Source organism: Chelmon rostratus, chromosome 10 (assembly GCF_017976325.1).
Source record: "Chelmon rostratus isolate fCheRos1 chromosome 10, fCheRos1.pri, whole genome shotgun sequence".
In the NCBI taxonomy this organism is placed as follows: Eukaryota; Metazoa; Chordata; class Actinopteri; order Chaetodontiformes; family Chaetodontidae; genus Chelmon; species Chelmon rostratus.
The window spans coordinates 27,824,626-27,851,738 of record NC_055667.1 but is presented as its reverse complement, the minus strand read 5'-3'; the positions used below and the strand labels follow the sequence as shown (position 1 = coordinate 27,851,738).

General features: G+C 46.0%; 1 protein-coding gene across 3 annotated transcripts; it reads left to right on the top strand.

Moving 5' to 3' along the window:
* Window positions 1–1,652: 1,652 nt before the first annotated feature.
* On the top strand, window positions 1,653–25,896 carry acss2 (acyl-CoA synthetase short chain family member 2). Of its 3 annotated transcripts, none has more exons than XM_041945726.1 (20): window positions 1,653–2,169; window positions 2,288–2,441; window positions 4,619–4,814; window positions 10,906–10,997; window positions 11,136–11,239; window positions 11,313–11,385; window positions 13,753–13,828; window positions 14,473–14,572; window positions 15,618–15,662; window positions 17,359–17,496; window positions 18,759–18,929; window positions 20,243–20,376; window positions 20,521–20,653; window positions 20,881–20,937; window positions 21,311–21,391; window positions 21,485–21,593; window positions 21,838–21,906; window positions 22,199–22,375; window positions 22,519–22,593; window positions 24,159–25,896. In XM_041945726.1, exons 2-20 carry the CDS (start codon window positions 2,315–2,317, stop codon window positions 24,284–24,286), a joined length of 2,085 nt encoding a protein of 694 aa, XP_041801660.1. In that variant the 5' UTR covers window positions 1,653–2,169; window positions 2,288–2,314; the 3' UTR covers window positions 24,287–25,896. The 3 variants fall into 3 exon arrangements, with proteins under 3 accessions (XP_041801660.1, XP_041801658.1, XP_041801659.1); XM_041945724.1 differs by having other exon boundaries at window positions 15,615–15,662; XM_041945725.1 differs by having other exon boundaries at window positions 1,653–2,441; window positions 15,615–15,662.
* The last annotated feature ends 1,217 nt before the right edge of the window (window positions 25,897–27,113 follow it).

The window sequence follows — 27,113 nt, the reverse complement described above, 5'->3', positions numbered from 1 at the left end:
TGTTTAATCCATCAAACCACACGTCGACCTCATGGTGGCGCTGGAGGAAAACTTATTCCTATCAATTATTCGGCAGTTCTGTGTTTGAAATGACGTCGTACAAACGAAACATGCAGCGAGCTGGAGGAACAACACGAAACAACACAAAGCAGTCCTTGTGATCCTGATCCTGCAGTCCAGGCCTGTGGTTGACCTTTGACCCTCAGCAGGCCCAGAGCTGTGACATCAGAGGGCGCCGGAGGCGTCCGGAGTGTCCCTCCCTTCACTTTAATCAGAAACAGACGCACCGTCAGTGGTGGAAGAAGTACTCACACCCTTTACCGAAGTATTAATACCACAGCGTAAAAACTCCTGTATTTTAGAATCCTACCGAAGAAAAAGTACACAAGTTTTAACAGTAGGGTGTACTCAAAGTACTAAAGGTGGAAGTACTGATTCCACAGAATAATAGATTACATTGTTCATACTGAAGCATCAGTGTTAGAGCAGCATGTTGCTGCTGGAGCTGCTTTCACATACAGTTAGCTCGACCCATCACACTCTGGACTCAACTTGTTTCTACCTACTACAACCTCTGGTCGGCGCTACAGAGCAGAACCAACACAAGGATGTCACTGTGATGAAGAGTTAGATCAATCATACAGTCAATAACCCTCTAACACTAAAACACCCACCTTCTTCCATCATAGATGATATGTTTACAGTTTAAAATGCTCACTGTTTTTTTCACATTGTATATAAAGACCCACATTGTACGTTGTGGGTTATTGTTGCTTTGAGTACACACTATATTCTCCAAACTTGAACATTATCGCCACCTGCTGTTGATAGATAGATAGATAGATAGATAGATAGATAGATAGATAGATAGATAGATTTGTAACTTTGTTTTTAAAGTGCTGTATAAATAAACTTTATTGTCATTATTACAAAAACAAACTAGCAAACAGACGAAAACTCTTCTGATTTGTTGCCTCTTCAGTCTTTCAGTGTTAGTGACAGGATTTAAACTCTGACTCAGAGACGGAACTGAATATAAAATAACTGTGAAGCCACCTGTTTTCTCCTCATATAAAAGGCTTTGAACACACACTAACCCACATGTATCCCTGCAGTGAGCAGAGCTGCTGCTCTGGGCTCAGCTTGAGACCCTGACTCACCACCGAGAGGCGCTGCTGAGCTGGTGTCAGGGCTCTGTTCAGTTGTTTCATTTTTCATAAGGTCCAATAAGGTTAAGTATCGTAAGTAACCAAAGAATCACGTAGATTTAATTAATTTCTACCAATGAAAGAGACGGTGAATTATAACATTCACATTCACATTTTTCAAACAGAAACAATGTTTACAAGATATGCAAAGTTTTGTTCCTGCATGAAGATTCTGGATATTATGTCTAAGTGTGTTTCTGCCTGAAATGTGTTTAAAATGTTTTTTCCATCATATAAAACACTTATTTTAAGCTTCCAACATTTACCATCAATCGTCCGCCCTAAACGCAACGAGTGGTCGCATTTAACACTGTTTATTCTCTGAATTCCGAACTTTCGAGGAGTACTTGAAGGCGTCGTGGGCGCTGATTGGCTGCTGGTGAGGGCCAAACAGAGTTCACCGCCACACGCTCGCACTCCTCCTCAAAAGAAAAGGAGTGAAGAAGAAGAAGGAGAGGCAGGTAACTGTGACCGCGGGGACAGAAACACTTCGCCTCCACTCTTCCGGACGGCGCCAAAGACCCTCTGCTGACTGAATGGAAGCTTTTAATTCGATAATTAAAAGGACATTAAGTTGCTGCAGCTAAAACAGAAGGGCCTCGTCGAGAAGTGCATCTCGCTCGCTTTCCCCTTCTAACGTTACTGGAGTGAGCTAGCTTAGCCTGTTAGCTTAGCAGGACAACCACTCACCCGTGTCCGACCGTGCAGGACTTTCCCACCAGGAGAAACGGGATCCACTCGAAGCTGCACCAGAACTGACCTGGAGTTTACTTCACAGCTGCAGCTGCGTGTCCGGGCTCCGAACGCTGCGTTTGCACGCAAAGTTTTAAGAAAACTGCATCAAAAAGCGTTCTGAAAAACAAGGAAGTCTGAATGAACTTTGATGCGAGCCTGTTAGCTAGCACCTAGCCAGCCGTGCAGTTGCATTGCTTCATTGTGCTGTTTGCTTCTGCAACTGAAGGTCTGTGCAGCCTCCTCGCCCGTTAGTGCTCATCTTGATTATTTGCGAAAGCATCTCATCGTGTATCGATATTCTGGTGCTCATTTGGCGTTGGTGTGCTCTGCCGGATCTCTTGTAGACTAACAGTCAGACGAACGCTGCAGAGATGATCCCCGACAAAGCGCCGAAGGAAGACGTCTTCCACGGATCCGAGGACTTGAAGAAGGAGGCTCACATCACCAGCTTTGAGAAATATAAAGAGCTCTACTTGAAATCCATAGAGAATCCCGACGGTAAGTCCCCGTCATGGTCCGGAGCTGTTGGGGGGGAGCGCAGCTGTCACATGCAGCGTTGAACCATCATCTGCCTCCCCAGCGGAGGTTAAAGCTGATGGTTTCATTAGCAGCCACAGAACAAACAGCATCACAGAGCTGCTGCTGTGAGTCCTGCAGGATCCTCCACGGGTCGTCTCAGGACTGTCACAGGTGTTTCACCTATTCACACCTTAACCTTCAATAACTCCACGTTATTACTGAAGGTGTCTGCAAAGAAGGACCTTAAAGCCTCATTACAGGAGTAATAATGTGATGATTTCCTGCTTTTCCTTCCTTAAATCGTTTTAAAACGGACTTCATTCGTTTCTGGACTGTATGAGAATTTTTACAGTAGTACTTTTGTCCAAGCGTGAGTCCAAAACCCAAAGATATCAAATCTCCAAAGATGATTTTTTAAAATCTTGTCAAATGTGACAGATTCTTGCCTGTTCTTGTTTTACAGTAAACTGATTATCTTTGGATTTTAGACTAACATTTTATAGACCAAGCAATTATTCAGTCCTGAACGTGGCTTATCAAAAAAGGTTTATTGACACAATATTGTGTCGTATGAAGAGTGAGACAGGCTGCGCTCGGAGCTTGTTTTGGATTTTATTTTAGTAAGGGAGCCCCCCTGTTTCCTCGCTGCCAGAAGTAATAAATTAGCAGGCAGGAGGGAGGAGATCCCATCGCCTATCGTTAGACAGCGGCTCTATCAAACCCTTCACAGTGTAACAAACGAGTTTCTGCTGCAGATGGAAGCTGGGCTCCGGGTCGGAGTTTAATACAACGTTTATTACGTCCACCAGAGTCGTACAAGGTGTAGTGTTAGTGCGTAGATGTGTTATTGTGATTCACGGTCAGTTTATTACGAGTCAGGTCTAATGTAAGTCTCTCTGAAGAAAGTCGGTGGTTTCAACAAGAAGGAAAAGTTGCAGCAGGAAGATAATTAATGACCTTGAATTGCAAACAGCTGTTGTGAAATCACAATGTTGGCAGTTAAATTCTGTTCTGCTGTCGTTGTACCTCGAAAGGAGGAAGTTACACTTCAGTCTGAACTTGTTCTGAAGACTGAACATATTTGTGTGTTTTTTTTGGAGCTGCTAACTTACAGATAAGGCGACTGACTGGAAATTGATAGTCAGTTCATCTTTTTCCAGATTCGTTGATTGCAGCTTCTCCAGTGTGAGGATTTGCTTCTTTCCTCTGTTTTAAATAAACGCCTTTTGGGTTTTGCGCTTTGGTCAAAATGAGACTTCTGAAGTGCACTCAGGTGGCTCACCTGGAGCGTGTACCGCGTATCATACCGAGTAGTCCTGCAGAGGCCCGGCTTCAGCTCCAGCCCGGCTTCAGCCCCAGCCCGGGTTCAGCTCCAGCCCAGCTTCAGCTCCAGCCCAGCTTCAGCTCCAGCCCAGCTTCAGCTCCAGCCCAGCTTCAGCTCCAGCCCGGGTTCAGCCCCAGCCCGGGTTCAGCTCCAGCCCAGCTTCAGCTCCAGCCCGGGTTCAGCTCCAGCCCGGGTTCAGCTCCAGCCCAGCTTCAGCTCCAGCCCGGGTTCAGCTCCAGCCCGGCTTCAGCTCCAGCCCGGCTTCAGCTCCAGCCCGGGTTCAGCTCCAGCCCGGGTCCTTTGATGATGCTTTGATGTGATACTCACATTTTTTCTGTTATTTCTGGTACTTTTTGGTCCTATTTTGTCCTCTCAAATGTGAAGACGTTTGTTGGACATTTGTTGAATTTTTTTTGACATTTTAAAGGTTAAAGTATTCATTGATTAACAGCACAAATGAGCAACAGTTGAATCTTTCATAGAAGAGTTGTTGTCAGACTGGAATCTGCAGCGGCGTCGGTGGTTGTGATGTGCAGCATCACATCATTTCCTCCCGCTGGTTTTATTAATCAAAGCCAACCCCATACTTTGCACTCATGTGAGGCCCCTGCAGGCCTTAACTAATGTGTCTGAGATGGTTCCCTGCAATTAATCAGTTAGTTGCCAACTACTTTATTCTTTAATCTTGTCATCATCTTGGGCTTTTGGGAAACATTGATCGATATTCCACCATGTTCTGACATGAATGCCACTTTAAAGTGTGACTCCTGATCATCTTCATCGTTTCATCAGAGCACGTCTTCCTCTCTAATCTCTCCTTCCTGCCCTGCAGAGTTCTGGGGTGACATTGCCAAAGATTTCTTCTGGAAGACCAAACACACGGGTCAGTTCTTCGACTACAACTTCGATGTGACGAAAGGAGAAATATTCATCAAGTGTATGGAAGCAGCTTCCACCAACATCTGCTACAACGTCCTCGACCGCAACGTCCACGAGAGGAAGCTCGGCGACAAAGTGGCCTTCTATTGGTTAGTGCGTTCCTCTGTTTGTCCAGGTAGAAGACATGAAAACAGTTTCCAGGAGAAACGCAGCAGCGCATCAGAGTTGTAAATACAAACAGGCTGATTCTCTCTGTGCGAACAAGCTGCAGAGCGTCACCAAAACTCATTTTGCATCTTAGAGGTTTAACAAACGTCGAAAATCGTGACAAAGAAAATCAGGAAATTTACGTTTTTTCATCACTTGAACCTGCATTTTGCTTGAAAATGAATTTAAACATTTAACGAATAATTGGAATTGAAGTTTATGTTGTTTAGGGCTCCTCTCGTTTCTCTGGTTTCATGTCTCCTCTCTTCTTTGTCCTCCTGACTGAGAATTGATGTCTCAAGTCTGAGAGTACATGTTGAGGAGAGAGGAAGGTTTTCAGAGGAGCACAGGTGTGTCCTGTGCGCTCGCAGTCTTTTTATCCACCTGCGACACAGCTGGAACATACAAACTAAGATGATCAAAGTTTCTGCCCCTCACCGTTTGTACCGCACCTCGTCCGTTCTAACAGCATTCCTCGATAACATTTCACCGCTTCGCTCTTGTTTTTATCGTTGAGCGGAGGCTTCAGCTGCTTTAACGTGACGTGATGGTCACACATGCAAACAGCTGCTAACGTCAGATTCTCTTCCATTCAGCAATGGTTTGCTGTGTTGCATGTTATAATTGCATTGGATCAAAGTAAATCTATCATATCTATAATGTGTACATGACGCTGTGCCACACAGCATAAAAATCAACGTCTCATTTTAAACACTGACAGACCTGCGAGTGTTCCTGTTCTTCCATTTGTATGGTGAGGTGTGTTCAGGTTTGAAAAAGCCTCGCCTGAGTACATTTTTGCTCACTGTTTGTGTGTAAAATGAAGCTGAGCAGAGTTTTAGAGAGACAGAGAGAGAAAAATGTGAGAGATGGAGACAGAGCTGGAGGACGGAGGAGAAGGAATAATGAGAAAGAGACAAAGGAGGGAGGACGACTGCCGCTCCATTCATTCCATCTGTTGGTGTTCAATCCTGCTATTGTGTTCACAGAGGCGACCCCCACACACTCACACACACATACACACACACATCAGTGACCCCTCTAAACACACTTTCTCTAAAACTGAGGAATGCAGGCACAAACCCAACACACACACACACACACACACACACACACACACACACACACACACACATTACACACACAAGAGTATAAGAAATCCTGTTGCCTTAAATGTTGAATTGCATGTGAGTGAAACGATGAAGACAGAGTTTGTTCTTTTTACAGTAGAAGAAATAAACACAGTGATGAGAGAGGATGTGCTGGTGTGAGAGTCTGTTAGCTTTAATGACAGCTGGTTTGTGCTGTGATGGGAAAATGATGCTGGGTTCAAACAGCTGTATCTTAATTCATCCTGATCCTGATCCTGATCCTGGTTCAGATAAAAACGAAGCTGCACACATTATATGAGAGTCTCACTGTTCCCTCTGTGTCTGTCTGTGTCTTGGTGTCACATGATGCAGACATATGAGTTAACGGTGTGGATAAAATGACTTGGCTTGTGTGCAGACTGACTGAGGCGAACTGGAGCGGCTCATTCAGGTTACTGGTCATTTTTTAGAAACTGGTTTCTGGTGTTAGCCGACCAAACCTCCTGTTGAAGGCCGTCTGCTTAGAAAGCTTCTACATGTAAACTTGGTTTGTCAGACTTTCAAAGGCAGCTGCACAGTTTAGTGATGATGATTTAAAAGCTTTCTGTGGCTGCTGTGACCGACATCAGTGCTGGTGCTTCAGAGTGAAGTCAGTGATGCGTCCACATCTGCAGCGTCACGCTCGTCTTACTTTTCCTCCTTTTCTTTGCAGACCTGCTTGTATTCTTTGCTTTCGCCGCTGCGTCTGAGCGTCTTTTATGAAAGCGCTGCGCTCGCAGTCGCTCTTCTCCGTCTGCAGCATCACTTCTTTTCATCGTCTTCCTTTCTTCCTCCTCTCCGGCCTCTCTGCCTCGTTTCGCTCTCGTTGTGTCTCTTGCCCGCGGCGGCTGCTGTGTCCCGATGTGAACGCTGTGAATGCTCTGGGCTTTATGGAGCGGGGTCATCCAGGGAGGGGGCGGGACAGTGGAAACTCAGTGTAGCGGCACGAACGGGAAGCGTGTCCCCCCCCCCTGAGGTGAAGAGCTGAGACGACTTTTATCTGCGGGAACATCTCGATTCTGATCATTAATTATCTTTAATGTGTGAAAAGTCCAAACCTCCTGAGATTTAATTTATCATGTTTTCACCTGAAGAACCAGAGCAGATCTGGAGTCAGTCAAGTCTTTGACTGATTAACTCATCACTTTTCTATTGGTTCTTTCAGATCTAGTCCAAAGTGAGGCTTTGACAAAACAATCATTTCATTGATTAGTCTTCATTATTTTCCTTATTGATATAATTAATCTTTTGTTCTATAAGATGCAAAAAAGGAGGAAAAAGTTCCCAGAGGTCAAGCTGACGTCTTCAAGTTTCTCTTTTTCTCAGTGAAAATCGTGACAAAGAAAATCAGGAAGTTTAAAAACCTGCAAATACTTGAAAATGTGTTTAAACAATTAATGAATAATTGGAATGTTTGTGGATCAATTTTCCTCTTGATTAATTGATTAATTGACTGTTTCATCTGAAGACCAAAGCAGTGAAGGTCGCAGGTCAACAAAGGGACATAAATGTCGTCGCCGTCTTGCTGCTGGTTTATTTTTAGCGACGTCCTCACACAACAGTGTGTTTGTGGGACGGTGAGAGATCTCCTCATCGGTCCCTGACATTTAAACCCACAGTGATGAAAACAGGCCTTACTGTTCTGTTGTCTATTTAAAGGTGTGTGTGTGTGTGTGTGTGTGTGTGTGTGTGTGTGTGTGTGTGTGTGTGTGTGTGTGTGTGTGTGTGTGTGTGTGTGTGTGTGTGTGTGTGTGTGTGTGTGTGTCCAGACAGGAGAGCTGATGACCTTCAGAGTTATTATAGAACAGGAAGCTGAAAGAAGGCGTGAACAGATCAGACCTGTGGTTCAGGATCATTTAGTCTATGAAATAACAGTTTGTTTGTTTGACCAGCAGTCCGAAGAAATTCAATTTACTGTCATATATCACAGAGAGGCAACAAAACCAGAGCGCGCGCGTGCGTGCGTGCGTGCGTGTGAATCGACCTTGTTTCTTGTTCTTATCGCGGCGTCTGTCAGTCATTTGTGGTGTGATAGCAGAGAACAGCAGCTCACTGTGTTCACACAGTTTTATAGTACAGAACGAAGGATCTCTGGTTCCCAACGAGACCAAAGTCCATCGTTAATGTTCTTTACACACCAGTAAAAGAGCTCAACTGATTTTCTTAGCTTTTTTTTTACCACTGGTGGAGCAGAAATGTGAAGCTTGTCCTGAGGGTGGAGGCGGAGGAAAGTCCTGTTTGTTAAATGCATCAAAAGGATTTTATTGTGAAGCAGCTGCAGGAAATGTAACGTACTCGTCACCGCGTGAGCAGCGTTGACCAATAACAGCTGCTCTTAACGGACACATTTGGGGCCGTTTAGTGACCGGATCAGAGTGTGTATTATAGATATGATGAGCTGAAGAGCTGCAGGTGACCTGTGGTCGGCGTGAAGCAGAACACGTTCAACACGTCGGCCCGCAGCTCCTTCAGGCCCCGAATTTATTAAAATTCAAGGTTTGCTCAACATTAAACCTCCTGGATGGTTGATATCAGTATGTTAACATTGGTGCAGTTAATGTGGTAATACACTTTTTGAAATCCGCCATGTTGCCGTCGCGTCGTCGGACCGTTCAAATTCTTCCACACGGGACGAGGTGGGTGGGACGAGGGCGGGGTGTGGGCGGGATGTGGGCGGGGCGAGGGCGGAGCTGATGGTGAACACAGACGCAGCAGCATGTTTGAAGTGATTATCAAGGTCAGAGCTTCATCGTGGTGGGAAGGTGAGAGATCTCCTCATCGGTCCCTGACATTTAAACCCACAGTGATGAAAACAGGCCTTACTGTTGTCTATTTAAAGGTGTGTGTGTGTGTGTGTGTGTGTGTGTGTGTGTGTGTGTGTGTGTGTGTGTGTGTGTGTGTGTGTGTTATTTCTGGGTTTGCTTTGCTGTAATCTGCTTTTAAGCGACGTTCTGGTCCTCGTGCACGTTCTGGTCCTCGTGCACGTTCTGTGCCTTTAGTGTCACTGTGGCGGGTCTGAGAACACAAAGGCATCGTAATAAAACTGTTGCTGCTAATAAAGAACGAGGATTCAGCTGCGGCGGCGGTGGAGACGCTTCAGGAGTTCTGGTTTCTGACCGAACGCTGGTCGTCTTGTATTCATTGTTCTTCGTCAGATATCGTTGTGTCAGAGTTTGAAACGTCTGTTTGCTGTTCGAGCTTCTCTTAAAACCTTCCTCTCCAGCACTCGTCCTTCTCGTTGTCTTTGTTTCTCCCTCTGAGCTCTTTGAGCTCTCAGACTGTTTTATCGACCGCTCGTCTCTTCGTTGTTCGTCCATGTCCGGCCTGAACTCTTCACCTTCCCCTCAGGTGCTCTTTCTGAGCAGCATTCCACAGCATTCCTGCGGAACGTGTTCTAGATGTCCACCAGTGTCCACATTACAGTCCACGAGGCGAACAGCTGATTAATCACAGCTGCAGAAAATAAACAAACACATTGACGTCTTGAACATGAACTTCAGAAACTTCTCTTCACATATTTATTTTTTTTTAGACTATTGATCGATCAGCCAATAAATTGTAAAAAAAATACTGACAGTTGTGCTGCAGCTAATTAATATTTTTATCCAGATTACTCTGTTGATCACTTTATTGATTTAAATGATTGATAATGTCAGAAGATAGAGGGAGGTGGAGCTGCAGTTTCCTCAAATCGTTCCTAATTGTTTCCTGAATGCAGTATTAACGACTGATCGATTGATAGTTTGTTTCAGCTTCAACTGACAGAATTTATAGTGAAAATAAAAATTAGCTGTCGAACCAACAGCAATGATGAGCTGAAAGCCTGAAAAGGAGAAGCACTGAATCGTTGTTTTGCCTAAATTAAAGTAAATAATTCTTGTTTTCTGTTAAATCTGTCAGAATTTTAAGTGTGAAATGTTTAAAAAGGGACGATAACGGGCTCAGGATCGTTAGTATCAGGGGTTTATTAGCAGAGACTTTTATTTATTCTGATTTGATGTTTTTAACTGGGGCTCAGCCTTCCTTCCTTCCTTCCTTCCTTCCTTCCTTCCTTCCATCACGAACTGTTTGTCAGTCGTGTTTTCCAGTTTGTAGACTTTGATGCTGAGAGATGAGAAAATGGCTGTAATTTAATGTGGAGAGGCAGAGCTGTCACAACTCTTCATTTCATCTCATCCTCTGTGTGTGTGTCTGTGTGTGTGTGTGTGCGTGTGCGCGTGCGTGTGTGTGTGTGTGTGTGTGTGTGTGTGTGTGTGTGTGTGTGTGCGCGTGAGTGTGCGCGTGAGTGTGCGCGTGAGTGTGTGTGTGAGTGTGTGTGTGTGTGTTACATGACCTCGTACACACTTCCTTAAACACCCAGGATGATTCCCGGTTGTGAAAAAGGGGAAAGTTGAGCTGAGAGTTTCTCAACTGGGCTAAAGTTTGACCGATCGAAAGGTGGCTGTGAGCTGCTGCTGGTTTAGCATTAGCATTAGCATTAGCATTACCTGTGCTCTCCGCTGCAGCGCTGGGAGTCGTTCAGAGGTTGATGCGCTCACCTGTTCACCAGGACACGTTCACTGTCAGGGTCTTTAGCCGGCATCCGGAGGAAGGTTTACATCGCTGACCCCCGGCGTTAATGCTGGAACTGGCTCGTTCCTGCTGAGAGCGACGTGGCAGATATCCAGCTGAAAGTGACGTTCACGTCCACGTTATTAACCGTTAATCTTGTTTGCGTCGTGAAAGAAACATTTGTTGTTTTTCCGAAGTGATGGCAGGTCGACACCAGGTGAGAAGCTGCTGGAGTTGAGACCAGTGTGTGAATGTGTGTGTTGAGCTGTGAGTTAATTACTGATCTCGTTATTCATTTCTTCATTTTGCAGCCGTTCTGAAAATGTTCTGTCTGTTTTGACGTTTCTTTCAGGGAAGGAAACGAGCCTGGAGACGAGCTGACGGTGACCTACAGAGAGCTGCTGCAGAGGGTCTGCCAGTTCGCCAACGTCCTGAAGTCTCAGGGTACGTTTGAGCCGCCTGATGTGTAACCACAGCTGTGTTAGAGGACACGGCGGCGATGATTTGACGAGGGACGCCTGCCTCCGTCCCGCCTTTGTTGTTGTTGTTTACTTGATCGCGCTCCGGTCTCTGTGTCTGCAGGTGTGAAGAAGGGCGACCGCGTGTCCATTTACATGCCCATGGTGGTGGAGCTGGTGGTCGCCATGTTGGCGTGTGTCCGCATCGGAGCCGTCCACTCCATAGTGGTGAGTTGGAGACACGAGCTGGTGAAGTACGGTCGGTTAGAGGTTCGCGCTCATGTTGAAACTGTGTTTCCAGTTTGCAGGGTTTTCTGCTGAGTCGCTGTGCGAGAGGATCCTGGACTCTCAGTGCTCGCTGCTCGTCACAGCAGGTGGGTTTCACATCTGGAGGATTCGGACTCACGATCCAGCGACTGATTTATATCAAAGCTATCGATTATTTTCATATCTGATTAATCTGTTCATCGTTTTCACCGTTAATTGTTTAACCTGTTTAGATTTCGACATCACAGGCAAATATTTGACATAGGGATGCACGATAACTGTTTTTTAAAACCGATACCGATAACACACACATACACCTAACAGCGGTGCACAGTGAGAGGCGGTTGCTACGCAACGTACTTTCAGAGCCGCTGCACAGTGAGAGATGCGACAGACGACAGTATGAGTCCATGATTAAATCTTCAGTAACCTCAGCCCGTGGGTCATCTTTGGCAAATTTCTTGGACTTTTCGAAAGCCTCGCCGACGTGTGTCAGTCCCGGTGGCTTCTTTGCGGCTGGCTTGCTAACGTTAGCGTCTTTAGCAGGCCGGCCGTCCTCATACGCTTTCCAAACTCCGTCAAAGCGGTGGTTACGTTTCAGGTGACTGACCAGGTTTGAAGAAGCTCGTGCCATTTCTCGCTCCTCGTGGAACTCGCTTGGAACATTTGTTACGAATAACCAGCCAACTGTCTTCTTTGGAAACTCTGAAGAAGTCTGAACTCTGTTTTCATAAGCACGCTGTGCCGCATGCTGCATTCAAGGTGTCACGTACATTCCCCCGTTCCCTCGTTAGGGAGCCGTTCTTTCTGCACTTTTAAGTTCATGTTTCTATTTTTTGTGTGTAACATGTGGAAAAATGCTGCGAACGTTAATTCCAGTCAGCAACTAGGAAAATTATGACCGAGTTAACGAGTTGTTTTCTGGCATGAGGGGGTATTCTTGATTTTTCCCAGTGACAAAGAGTTTTTCTGATTATGCCAACGTCACTTGAAGGCAGCATTCACTGCAGGCCATTCGGGTCTCATAGTGGGAGCGAGGCACCGCCGTGCTGACAAAAACACGTATGTTATCGGGGCTGTTCGTCATGATATCGGACTTATCGGAATGACGTCATAATTTCCTGTTATCGGCCCGATAACTATCGTGCACCCCTAATTTGACGTATTTGCTCAGAGAAGAGGCTGAAACGATTAATTGATGATCCAAATAGTTGGTGACTCATTTCAGCTTTTGATCGATTGATCGAGTAATCTTTGAATCGTTGAACGTATCCTCATCAGACGACACATGAACGGCGTGCTGAACGCAGGAGGCTGCTTCAGTTAACGACGATGCTCGTGCCGCTCCGGGCGCTTCGACCCGTCATTCATAACTCCTCCTCCTCCTCCTCCTCCTCCTCCTCCTCCTCCTCCTGAACCCTCCCTCTGGCTCCTCCACATGAGGCGTTCACCTGCGACCAGTAATCAGAGTCTTATTAGCTGGATTAGAGTCTGGCCTCATAAACCTGTTAAGCCCCTGGGTTAACGGCCTGTGGTTGGAGCCCCCACACACGTTTTCCTCATTCATAGAAGTCCTGTAAGCGGATCATGGAGTGTTTAGCTGGGGGGGCCTTTCACCCTGACTGGCAGCCTACTCTGAGTTTTACTACGTTGTAAAGAGAATAAGGAGAGCGTCAGAGGTGAGACGGAGTTCAGTCTGCAGTTTTACTGCCGGGGGTCCTGCTGTAAAACTGCAGCCTTCACGTCCCTGTCAGCGATGAAGGCTTACAGAGTGACTGAAAGAGAAAGTTTCCTCCTTCAGCAGCCTTCAACATGTTGACATGAGGATGTTCTGCTGGCTCTGCCTCGTTTATCTTAGCCCGGTTCCCTCTGTTGCTCATATCATGAAGATTATTGTCCTGTTTTGTGACTTCAAAGAGGTCAAAGAGCAGGTGGAGGTTCATCTGGACTCTGAATGACGAGCCAGTGGCCTTGAAGCTGTAGGACCGATCGATTAAGATGAACATGTTTAACATGTTTGAAGAATCACTTTTATCTTCTGGAATGCTAATGTTAGCATGCTAGCTGTGCTACCTCCAGTAGCCTGTTAATAAACCTGCTCATGTTATTTCCCGTCTCTCTCTCTGTCTGTCTGTCTGTCTGTCTCTCTCTGTCTCTCTCTCTGTCTCTCTCTTTGTCTCTCTCTCTCTGTCTGTCTGTCTCTCTCTCTCTCTGTCTCTCTCTCTGTCTCTCTCTTTGTCTCTCTCTCTCTGTCTGTCTGTCTCTCTCTCTCTCTGTCTCTCTCTCTGTCTCTCTCTTTGTCTCTCTCTCTCTGTCTCTCTCTCTCTCTCTGTCTGTCTGTCTCTCTCTCTGTCTCTCTCTCTCTGTCTGTCTGTCTGTCTCTCTCTCTCTGTCTGTCTGTCTCTCTCTCTGTCTCACTCTCTCCACCGCTGTCGCTCTCTTCGCTCACCCGTCTGCTTCTCTCATTCTCTCAGACGGCTTCTATCGAGGAGATAAGCTGATCAACCTGAAGCTCTTAGCTGACGAAGCACTGCAGAAGTGCAGAGACAAGTAAGCTGTCTAGACACACACACACACACACACACACACACACACACACACAGAAATGCAGTGTCAAGTAAGTTGTAATCACACACACACAAACACTTGTATGTCTGTATGTCTGTATTAGTGAAGACCCTCACAGACCCTCTTCTGTAACTTTAATCTAAGAACAAGAGCGCGCACACACACACACACACACACACAAACACTGCAGAATGACAGGAACAAATTGCTATTATCATGATTTATTATTGTCGGGATTTAAACCTCAGCTCAACTCCTCATCCTGGGGTTCATATTAAAACTTACGTGGAGCTGAATGTGAAAACACTCAACAGAAAGAACACGTGAAGCACAAAATACTAGAAAAGCACCGAACATCTCAAAGAAACGGAGCTGGAATGAAATAAGCTCTCTACACATGATGCGTCTGCACGGTCTCCTGTTTGGAATAGGATGGATGGTTCAGCAGCATCGTGCAGGCACATGTGTGTCATCCCACATGTGGTTCAGCAGTATTCAGTGACATCATTAACTAGATGAAAAGTTCATTAAGAATCATGGCGGAGAGGCAGGAAGCACTCCGAGCTCTGAAGACATCAAGCTCACTGGCTGCAAGGTGAGAGTGACGACCGCGTCTCTGTCTGCAGGGGGTTCCCAGTACTGAGGTGTATCATGCTGAAGCACTTGTCCAAAGAAGCGGAAGGTTCTCAGTCTCCTCCGGCCAAACGATCCTGCCCTGATCTGCAGGTAAACCTCAGACTAAAAACCCAGACCGGCCCGTTCCAGACCAGGTCTAAGGTTCGCTGCTTCCTGTGGCTCTACTGTATCATTAAATGATCCAGTCCATCATTGTGCGTCTTTTATTTTAACTTAAGTTTTGATCGTTACTTGCTGTTTGTCAGATAAACCACAGAGGGGTCAGTGTTACTGACGTGTAAATATACTAATTCAACATTTGAGTCCTTTAAAGGACAGAGATGGTAGGAGGTGATATTCTGTGGTTTTCTTATTTGCACGAATCCCTTAAACCAACAACGAGTCGGTCTGAAGCTGGAGTCATTGTTCTCTGGGCTGCATGTAAACAAGCTACACGGCTTCTGTCTGACGAGTAGAGACATCGTCTTGTTCTGGATGATATTATGTTGAATCACTTTCTGTTGAATCAAATCCTGTCGAATCGTGCAGCATCGCACTGAGCAGCTGCTTCTTACGCACGGCGTCAGCAAACCACTGCATCCATGAAAGAATGTGGATTAATCCGCTGCTGAAAGTAGTCCCCGACAGACGCTCTATGTCCTCCTGTTAGATAAAAGCTACAGCGAGCAGCTGTTTGAGGAAATGAGTGAATCTGAATTTCCTGTAGGAGCCAATGGGCATGAAGCTGAGAGCCACAGACAGGAAGTCAGACAGACGGACTGACGCGTTGTTGGTTTCAGTCTTTTCATGGGATTTAAGAGAAACGTAGAATAAAACCAGGCTCATCCTTTAAAACAGCTTTTATTCCTTGTTTCTGTTTCTGTACATCAGTGATGTTAAAGTATTCAGGTGCAATAGATTATTCAGACATCGGTGGATCTCTTTCTGTCACACTGGCCCCCAAACATCCACATTTTCATTCATTCATTCACTTATTCAGAAAACCACCTAAACGTCTCAGCGTGTGAACGTCAGGTGACACTGTGGACGCGGTTTCCTTTAACTTGACCTTCTTTAGTTTGGGTTTTTTAAATAGCCACTCTCCCTCATTAACTTCTCCTTCCTCCTCCTCCTCCTCCCCCCTCCCGTCCAGCAGGAGAAGCAGACAGGGAGAGTAAAGAAAGCGCGTCCTGTTCCGCAGGTATTTTCATGCCCTCCTCCCTCCACTAAACCTCCACGACTCCTTTGTTTTTGCTTTTTAAAGCTCACGAGCTGTTGGGTAAAAAGAATAAAGAAGAATTATTCCTCAAATTTATTTTTCTTTCTTTTTAATCTTTCATGACTTGTTGTTTGAAGTCTGATTCTATGTAAAGTATATTTAAACTATAATATAATAGAAAAATATAACTTTAACAGACTATTATTGCTGATTTATTGTTTTTACCCATCAGCAGCAGTTTGGATTATTAAACAGTTCAGATTACATTTGTGAACATGATGAACATTTACTGACACTGTAAAACAATATGAAAGTGACACAGTTCATGAAATTAAGCTGTAAAAATGATTTTTTGTCACAGTGTCGTCTTGCAGCAGAATCCAAATAAAAACTAGACGCTGCGATAAAAATCGGCTTTAATGTTTGAGGAACTGGCAAAGTGCTCCGTGTGTTCTCAAATGTTCTGGACTCACTGCAGTGACTCAGTTTTTCTCTTTGTGTGTGTCTGAAGGTGTTTCTCTGCTCTAACACTCCTCTCCTTCACTGACTCGCCATCAGTCAGGGAGAATCACGTGTGTTTGTGTCGCCTGATGAATGTCGGCGCGGTACTCTCTCCCTCTTTGAGCTCTGTGTTTGGTCTCCTCCGGCTCTTTAGCTGCTAAACGCTGCTCTGTGTTCAGCGGCTGCTCTCTGAGCCTCAGTCTGTCAGCCAATCAGAGGCCTCTCACAGCTTCTCCTCTGGAAACCAGGTGAAGTCGTGTCTGACTGATGAACGGCGAGCTGAAACTCAGCTGATGATTCTCTGGAGGTTTATCAACACGAGTTTCATCCTTCGTTTGATCTGTTAGTGTTAGAATATTGATTATGGCCACTTTAAAGATGCCCCACAGTATGGAACTGTTATCATATCTTATATCATCTCTTCATGTATTTCTCTTGTCCAAATTAACGATTTTAGACAAACGACACTGGAAGTCATCCATTGAATCATTTCATATGATCTCATCAATAATTCACCAAATGATAATGATACATCATCAACATGAGAGCATTATTCTTTTTAATATCCTGTCATATTTCTGTGTGTCTGGGGGGGCACTTCAATTCCTGTTTAACCAAGACATCAGCACAGTGGGGGCTGAGCGTCAGGTCTGAGTCAGTTAATAAGATTAGTCCAACAGTGAGTGTTCATCCTCCGCTCGGAGACAAATCAAAGCACTTTCTTTTATTATAGTGCTGAATCTTTCCCTGTTTGTCTGCCTTTGAAGTCTTATCTTTCCTTCTCTCTCTCTCTCTCTGTCTCTGTCTCTGTCTCTCTCTCTCTCTCTCTCAGTCCAAACATTTCCTGTCGTGTTCATCTTGAACGAAGATCAAACCTTCTTCCATTGTTCTTCAAACTGTATTTAAGCTTCGCTTCATGTTTTTGTTTTCGACTCATTTAACATCGGCGAGTGACTCGGCTGTGATTGACGGACAGGCGGGACGTCACGGAAACACTGACGCGTTTGTCGCCTCTCTAACAGCTCAGACCGGCGCTTTTCTTCTCGTGTTTGTCAAACTAACTTTCTTCCACTGATTTAGAGACGTGTTGTTTTCAGTGACAGAGATTTGATTGATAGCTTGTGTCTGTGTGTGTCTATGCACGTTTGTGTGTGTGTGTGTGTGCGTGTGAGACCAGGTCCCGTGGAACCCCGAGGTGGACTTGTGTTGGCACACTCTGGTACGTGGAGCCTCAGATGAGTGTGAACCAGAGTGGTGCGAGTCTGAAGATCCGCTCTTCATCCTCTACACCAGCGGCTCAACCGGCAAACCAAAGGTAAGCACGCACACACATGCACACACATGCACACACATGCACACACATGCACACACATGCACACACGCACGCACACAAACACACACGCACACACACCGTTCCACCTGTGCTTTGTGGCTGAGCTTGTTTGCTGCAGACGTTCTCGATGTGTCGCTCGCAGTTCTCAAACGATGAGTTAATTAACGTGTCAGTTTATCAACACAACCGTCGTTATCGAGCAGAAAACGCCCCCCCCCCCTTTTCATCTGTTTTCTGTCACTAAACATTTTACTACGATTCTGTGTGTCAGTAATTGTTTCTGCTCGCCGCCTCGCGTTCATCTTATTGGATGGTTTTCATTCCGGACCACGTCGAGGTTTGTTTGTTGTGAAACAGTGTGACATCAGATGTTTGCGTCAGTCAGTTTGGAGCTGCTCGTGAATCTGTGTGATCTTTTGGAAACATCTGTGTTTGCTGCATCAAACAGGTTACTTTAACGTTAGCAGCTAGCTAACCATCTGCTGCTGGAGCAATGATGAGCCCGTTCCTGCAGGTTGGACCGGGGGGGGGGATAATGTTCTGACAGCACAGCGACTCGGTCGTGGTTCTCCCTCCAGGAGAACAGGCGGGGCTGCTGCCGCCACAGCTCTATGAACTTTTCCTCTCTTTTGTTGTCCCACCTGACAGCAGCAACCTCAGCATCCCTCCTCCTCCTCCTCGCCATGATTACCTGACTGTGCTCTGGAGAGAGCACCTGATTGGTCGCTCAGGAACATGTCACACTATACGTGTCAAGAAGAAAAAAGACATGCTAGTCTTGTGGTCGGGGTGTCGTGGTGCGTCCCGGCCGCTGCACCACAGCTGGTTCAGCGGGTCAGATGGCACGGGTACAGACGCCCGCTGTCAGTCGGCCGTGATGCCGGTGATTGGTCGGTCGTGACAAAACGGTTTAAAAATTGGGCTGGATTCATGTAGTCTGATCCTGGCGTAGCGCTTTCTGCTGGGTTTACAGCAACGTATCAGCACCACCCTGGTGCCCTTCAACAGCAGTACCGTCAGAAAGTGTTGCTCATTGTGCATTTTTAATAACAGCGGTGCCTGATTTGGTTATTTCTTGGCATGTAATCAAACATGAATCTGCCGCTGTTCCTCTATTAAAAGATGATTTAAATATTTATCACAGTTGAATTATGATGGACGTGCAGATAACGATCTTCATCAGAAATGTTTAAAAGGATTGTTTTCTCTGTCTTTGTTGAAACATGTCTTCTCCACCCCTGCAGGGGGTTCTTCACACGCTCAGCGGCTACATGCTCTACGCCGCCACCACCTTCAAACTGGTGTTTGACTACCAGCCCGATGACGTCTACTGGTGCACGGCAGACATCGGCTGGATCACCGGACACTCCTACATCACCTACGGCCCTCTGGCCAACGGGGCCACCAGCGTCCTGGTGAGTGCGGGCTGGGGGGGCGGCGGGATTACTCAACTTCCTGTTGTTACAGCCTTCAAACAACTTGGCCGATGGCCGCTCTATTGTGACCGATTGCAGATGTTGTCTGATTAATCCGTACTGGTCTGCAGCTGAAGAATAATGACCTGTATCATACATCCGTCCTATGATTTCTATTCATATTTATAGTTGTTTTACATCTGGACCCCCCCCATATATTTGATATGCAGCCTTTCAGTGCAGCTTCTGTCCTTTTTGAAGAAGCTGCTTCTCTCCACACTTTCACTGTGTTCCACTGATGTTAGTTGATTTTTTAGTGTTTATAGAAAATCAGCTTCTCCGTGACAGTGATAGAAGTATTCATAGATATTTGAATAATCAAATAAAGATGGTAACATGTTACAACAGACATAAGATAAGATATAACTTTATTGATCCCACGCTGGGAACATCAAGTTGTTACAGACAGCAGAAACAAAAAGAACAAAGACGATAAAAATCGATACAAAATAAAATCAAATATACGTTTATGTCATTTTTAAACTTCAGTTTGTGTTTTCTTTATTTTAATAGTGTTCTGTTGCTGCTTTTACTGAAGTAAATGATTTGAATTCTTCCACCGCTGATCAGATAAGTCACATGTTACCAGGTAGACTCGGGGCCTGAAGGTCTACAGAAACCCTGTCCCTGTGCTCGGACTGGATCCACCTGCTCAGTCAGAGGAATCAGAAACGCCTCCAGCCACGTTACTGACCTGCTAACAGGAAACCTGGCACAGGATTAATAAAGTTTTATCTTATCTTGATGCGTTCACTGACACTGGTATGAGCCGGCACTGTGGGTTTCTGGATTGCATCATTTTTTGGTGAGTCAGTAATGATGACATCATCGGCCAACTGGGTCATAAAAACAGAAACGCTGTAGTTCAACCTGGTTTTAGTTGTTTGTTCTGATGTGCTGGGACATAAAGTTCAGTTGAAAATTTCTCCAAACTATTAAAATAAAAATAAGAGAATGCTCATTTCTATTAGTTTGAATAAGAGCTGAAACAGAAGTCAGTTTATTGATTAGTCAGCTGACATGTTCTGGTTTTAGCTTCTCGAAGGTGTGAGGATTGACTGTAATTAGAAAATGTTTTAAAATGTGTGATTTTCAACGATTGTTGGCTGCAGCTTTGTTTTGAATTCAGAAATGTTCAGACTGAAGAGTGTGCACGTGTGCACGTGCGCACGTGCACGAATGTTTCTCCATGCAGGCACCGAACCTCACTGTTCCTGCTGAGTGTGTTTGTGTATTTCCTGTCTGTGTTTCAGTTCGAGGGTCTGCCTACTTACCCAGACGTAAGCCGCGTGTGGGAGATCGTGGACAAATATCATGTGACCAAGTTCTACACGGCTCCGACCGCCATCAGGCTGCTGATGAAGTTCGGCAGCGAGCCGGTGCAGAAGTGAGTCGTCTCTGATGGCGATGCTAGTTTTCACTGTTTTTATGCGTTTTGTACTTTTATTCAGGAAATAAACACAAATTTTGGTTTTAAATGTTTGTGGTTGGAACAGGAAGGTGATGTTTTACATCTGTCTTCTGTCTGCAGGTACAAGCGAGAGTCTCTGAAGGTTCTGGGGACAGTGGGAGAGCCCATCAACCCTGAGGCCTGGCAGTGGTACTACACCGTGGTGGGAGAGAAGAGGTGTCCTATCGTCGACACCTTCTGGCAGACAGAAACGGCAAGTTGTGACGGTCTCAGACGTCCACTGAGGGGCTGCAGCCGCTCTCAACATCCACATCTGCACTTTAATTAAAAAAGGACAAACACCTTTGAAATGTGAAACGTTTCTCCTCCATGAGCCAGTTTGAGCCACCTGATCTGTGCTGCCCCCTGCTGGAGGGACACTTCATTCACACCATGTGGCATTAAAGAAGCATCTCTAACTGGATGTTTTTGGCCTTTCAGGGAGGACATGTGTTGACCCCTCTGCCTGCAGCCACACCCATGAAACCCGGATCTGCTGTGAGTAAATAAAACACTCACTATTTACTGCTTGATTTCTGCTTTGGTGCTTATCGTACATCGTACATCGTAAGTGAAACGTGTTTCTGCAGCAGAATTCACACACGAGGTAGTTTTAAAAGGCTTTAGAGACAATGAAAGTTTGAAAGATTAAATAAAAGAAAGTGTGTGAACAACAAATTTAGAGCTAAAAAACAGAGAGCAGCAAAATAAAAGTGCTAAAATGCAGCAGTAAACATTTAAACAGATGAAGAAGCCACAGCGAAGCAGCTGTCGTATTTCTCTGCTCTGAGCGTCGCTGCTTTCTTTAAGTGATGTTGTCTGGATCGACTTCCTCTGTGATGACTTCAGGTCCGTCTGTTTCCGTCCCCAGACGTTCCCGTTCTTTGGCGTGGTGCCGGCCATCTTGAACGAGTCTGGCGAGGAGCTGGAGGGGCCGAGCGAAGGATACCTGGTCAGGATCGAGATTGTTGCTTCTCGTTCTTTCTGCGTTTGTCTGTTTGAGTCGTCGTGAGTCTTCGTCGCTCTCTGCTTCCTCTGCCTTCAGGTGTTCAAGCAGCCGTGGCCCGGCGTGATGAGGACGGTGTACGGGAACCATCAGCGCTTTGAAACCACCTACTTCAAGAAGTTCCCTGGATACTACGTGACGGGAGACGGTGAGAGTCGAGAATACGCTTTTCTTTATTACTTGTCCTGTTTTGTTGTGTTTATTATTTAACGAATTCTTCCTCGTCCTCATCCTCTCATACTGTGATTATTTCTTCTTTATTTCATCTTTGTTTGATTTTGTCTCTTTTTCCCTTTTTGTTTTCTTTTTCTGAGTCCTCGTCACCTCCCAGAACGACGACGGTCTGTGCACCTGTTCAAACTTCACTGCTTCATTACTGTTTTCATTTACAGGTTGCCGTAGAGACAAGGACGGCTACTATTGGATAACAGGGAGGATAGACGACATGCTGAATGTCTCAGGTGAGCCTGTGTGTGTGTGTGTGTGTGTGTGTGTGTGTGTGTGTGTGTCGTCATCATTCATACTTTGATTTGAAAAATCTTTTCCATATAAATCATCACATTATCACGTCATGGATATATTTTTTCCTCCATGGTGCGTTTGAGGTCATATTTAACGTCCGACAAACAGAAAACAGGTTTGAGGACAGAAACTCGTCCACCAGAGTCGATCGTTCTGTAAACATCTGTGCGACACATTCGCTTTGTGAGAGCCGTTAACTGTCCCCCCCCCCCCCCCGTGCTGTCGCCGCAGGCCACCTCTTGAGTACGGCGGAGGTGGAGTCGGCTCTCGTGGAGCACGAGGCCGTCGCCGAGGCCGCCGTGGTGGGCAGACCTCATCCTGTCAAAGGCGAGAGCCTCTACTGCTTCGTCACTCTGACCGACGGAGTGACGTTCAACCGCACGCTGGAGGCACAGCTCAAGAAGCAAGGTGGGTGAACCGCTCAGGTGTTTCTGCTGCCGTCTTCCTCTGCGGGAGGAAGAGCTTCTGAAACCGCCTGTAGATCATCGCAGACGCGGAAAGTCTTCACTGAAACACATTCTGACCTTTTTATTTATTTTTCATGTTCGCAGTGCGGGAAAAGATCGGCGCCATCGCGACACCAGACTACATCCAGGACGCTCCAGGACTCCCCAAGACCAGATCTGGTAAAGTGACCAGAGCTGAAATGATTAGTTGGTCAGGAGGAGGAGGAGGTTTAGACGAAGAGCCGAACCCCGCTGATGTTACAGCACTGACATGTTTAGAGCTACAGCTGGAAGCTAGATTACTTTCTGTGTGAAGGATCAGGTCTTTCTCCTGCCCCTGATGGTCTGAAGCTCAGGTGAAAGGCTTCGTCCTACACCGACACAAAGGAGGTGAATTTAAAAAAGCTTCACCTTCACAGGAGCGACGCGGCTGCAGGGACACAAACACAAACACAACTGACAGGAGGCCATGAAGTGACTGAAACTCACAGTAGAAACAGTTTCACTGCTCCACAAACTGTCAGTAATGTGGCTGAAACACAATCCTCTTAATCTGATCAGTATCTGTACCGATACGATGCGATTTGATGATCCTCTCTTGTTCTGTGGCTGCAGGGCAGTGAAATAACTTCTGCTGCTGTGATCGTGGTCGCTTCACTTCAGCTTTAGTGGAGATTTTAAAATTATATTGATTTGTTAAAATGTATCTTATCGGCAGGTGAATTCTGAGATTTTGACCAATTTAGTGACTAGTGACTCGTCCCAGTCCTGGTCCCAGTCCTGGTCCCAGTCCTGGTCCCAGTCCTGGTCCCAGTCTGTGGTGCTCATAGAAACAGCAGGAGAACATAAAGTAAGGCTGTTCTCTACATGTTGCCTCGTGCTCGTCACCTTAAATCCAAGCTTAAACAGGCAAAACGTCAGAAACACAGCCATTAAACAAGTTAATATTAGTTAAAATAAGCAAAATAATCTGCAGCTGAACAGGAAAATGTCGGTAAGATTTTTTTCTCAAAGAATCCGTTAAATTAAAAGTAGTTCAGCCAGAATAAAAGCGAGTACTTTCATTCTGACTGTGACGAAACATCTTCAGTGTCCATCCAACAGATTCTAGTTTCAAGCATCAAGCGGCTCAGAACCGGTAATAACATCTCAGCAGGAAGTAAGAATATTTTATTTTAGAATTAAAGGATAACTTTGGTTTTTTACAACCTGGACCTTATTTGTAGCATTAAATACGCCCATTTACTCACCCAGACAACTTTGGTGGCATTTGGAGTCGTTTTGAAGAAATTAGCCCCAGAGGAGCGGCGCGTATATCCGTATAATGCGAGTACTCGGGGCATCCATGCGCAGCCTCTATATAACGCATAATCTGCAGAAACTCGTTCATATTCCAATATTTAGTTCTGATATGCTGGTGCTATTCCCCTCTGAGCTGGCGGTCGGCTAGTTTAGCTGTAGTTTGGCACAGCTGTGGTTCGTTATTGCGTATTCGTAGCCGACCGCCGCAGAGTCAGCCGTGTTGTGGCCGGCTGCTCGCAGCGCCCGGCGTTCGGTAATGACATCATCCACGTCAGAGGTAGTTGTCGAGAGACGCCGGATGTTGATAACATGCCACCACGGGCTCTGAACAGTATGCAGCCATATTTTTCTAATATTAAAAGCGGCTTGATTTTTTTGATTGTCACGCTGAACAAACACTGAACGAACATCATCAGGTGTGCGCTCCACCCTCCTCTCCGCAGGTAAGATCATGCGACGGGTGCTTCGCAGAATCGCCTGCGATGAACGAGACCTGGGCGACGTCTCCACGCTGGCCGACGCCTCTGTCGTCGAGCAGCTCTTCCAGAACAGATGCTCCACCGCGGTGTGATGGCGCCCGGGACCCTCGAAAGGAGGCTCCGACTGCAGCCGCACGCCAGCGGCCACAAAGCCGACCAGGAAGGAGGAGGAGGAGGAGGAGGAGGAGGAAGTTGGTCTTGTCCACAAACAACCTTTAGCTCCTGATGTGTACAGCCTGTATTTAAAATGACCCCCCCTGTCCTTATAGTGAGAGCAGACAGCAGCAGGTAGAGACACACCTGTCTGCTTACTGGTAGACACCTCCCACTTCTGTAGCCATAGCAACTGGTTTTAACAATAAACTGAGCCTGCGAGCTAACGGAGAAGCCAGAGGTTGTTTCTGTGAAAGTCCAGCCGTGTGGGGGGGGGGGGGGGGGGGGGGGGGGGGGGGCAGGAAGACGCTTCACTTGGTTTTATTCTGGTTTCAGCTAAACGTTCAGCTGCTGCTCCCGTCGTCAGAGGAATAAGGCTGACGTGAAGCGCCGCCTGTACCTGCCCTGTCATCACCTAACGAGCCGTCTCCCCCCCCTCGCTCGCTGCCATCGTACTGTTCAGAACACTGATGATTAGCTCAACCTGAGGACACTCAGCCTTTCTACTAGCTCTGATTTCTATTGTAATTTTTAAAAAAACGTGTAGATTTGTGTCGTTTCTTTTGGTTTTCACCCCGACAGGTTTTTGTCGGGGCTTTCTGCTCGTGTGTCCTTCGTCTTCGGGCTCTTCGGTCAGTCTGGTGGTAACCGTTGAAGCGTGTTCGACGCCAAACTGTCGCCTCCTCTCACAGAGCTGCAGGTCTCGTGTTGAAAAGGGATAAAAAGTGTGTCGCGTTTCATCGTTCGTCAAACTTTACGGTGTCGTCTGTGATTGAAATAAGGAACCAACGTCGATCCCAGATGATACTTTAAAGATCATGCATTGTGAAGTCTGTTTAATCAAAGCTGAGAATAATTATGTGTGAGTGTTTGGCTCGTCTGTGTCGTCACTTCCTGTCTCTCAGCCCATTGGCTCCTGCTGGAGACACGAACCTTCACTTTTTAAATGAAAGAATCTGCTGAAGCCCGCAGTGAGCAGCTAACGTCAGACTGGAGGAAGTCTGCTCTCGCTGCACAGTAAAATGTCTCCCGTGGGTCTGCGGGGGCCTCGCCATCGCCCAGCCGGGGACGTTCAGATGGAGAGGTTTACCGCTCGGAGTGATTGGCTGTGTAGGATCTGGTGTTGTCGAGCCAGACTTCTCAGGATATTTCGGCCTCTGCTGTGGATTCTGATCTTTTCATGCTGTTAATCTGTCCGTCAGCTCAGAGTAGAACGTCTCGACCACGAGCTCGTTTCTCACGCAGACGTCTGCGATTGTGAGAATGATTTGATTCATTTGATGAACGACATGAAGCAGATTTCAGCGTTATTTTATCTTTGATTTGTTGCTGTTTGTGTCTCAGCGTGCCAACAGTCCCAGCGGAGCTGCGTGTATGAAGCTAGCGACTGTATCTCAGCTGCTTCTTTGATTTTTTCTTGTATAGTAACTCTGCTGAAGGAACGTTTGTCTGTCTGTTTTTTCCTCTTCATCCTCACTTTTGTTTTCGGTTGCCTGTTTGTATCAACCTATATGCAATGACAGTAAATGGACATGACTACTGCCTCTCACCCTCTGTCGCCGCCTCTTCCTTCACACTTTGGGAGTGTCTGATATTGTTTTCCCTGCAGGTTCAGTCCGGCCGTCTCCAAACCTCCCGTTGTTTTAACACTGAAACGGACTTTCAGCCAGGTGGATCACGTTACCTGAAAGGAGTCTGTAGAAACACTGGAAATCATTTCCCGAGGACAGAAATCAGTTTGAGACCAGTTTGATTATTTTTATTACATCACAGTCGCCTCCTGTTTTCCTGCAGTGATGGAAGAAGAGCTAGCATTATCTAACATCAGTTTAGTGCTCAGCGCCTCGTCATATTATCTAAAAAGTTCGGATTGAAGGAAACACTGAGTATAATTCTCTATAATTTAGTCTTAGAGCAGGGAAAAGACTCTACTGACCTCGACAAACATCACAGTACCTGTTGTAAGGTCCTGATTCTGGGATCAGGATCCTGGACGACTCCAGTGGTCTGAGCGGTCAGGAACCGTCCTGATCCTCTGAGCAGGTGAAGACGGAGCCAGAAAACCAGAGTGAGACCACAGAAGGCTGGATGACGCACGAACCTCGCCTCATGATTCAGGCCCAGGTAAGAGGACCAGAGAGTTCTCCAGGTGAGAGGAACAAAGATTTCACATCCGTCTCCTCGGTCTTTAAATTTATGTGGATCTGTCGTTATGGCAACGAGTCATTCAGCCCAAACCTGCCCGAGTGCGTCTTATTGATGTGTGAGCGAAATAAAACTTTTTCCACTAAAAAAACAACCAAACTCAAAGTTTTTGTTTGATCAACTGAGCAAAAAGACAAAATCAGCTAAAGACGATGACTCAGATCAAACGCCATTTCATTTGTAGGGAAGCCCCGAGAGACGAGAGAGAAAATACAAGTTTTTTCACCATTCAGTGCGCCAAAACACGCCATGTTTTCCTCCAGGTCGCTCTTTGTGGTTTATGAGCTGTGGTCATCGCCGCTAACCTGCATGTAGCGTTAGCAGCGCTGCAGAACAACAACGTTAAAAACATTAGCAAAAAATAAAGGAGATAAAGAAAAGTATTTATCAAAAATCAAAGCTTTTTCAGCGGTACTGGTGATCTACACTGATGCTAGCCGTTAGCCTGCTAGCTAGCGAGTGAAAAACACTTAATGTAGCACAAGAGAAGTCTGGAACCATCACAGCTCTGAATGATGATAAAACTCTTAATCAAGTAAAAGAACAGCAGGTTAATGGGTC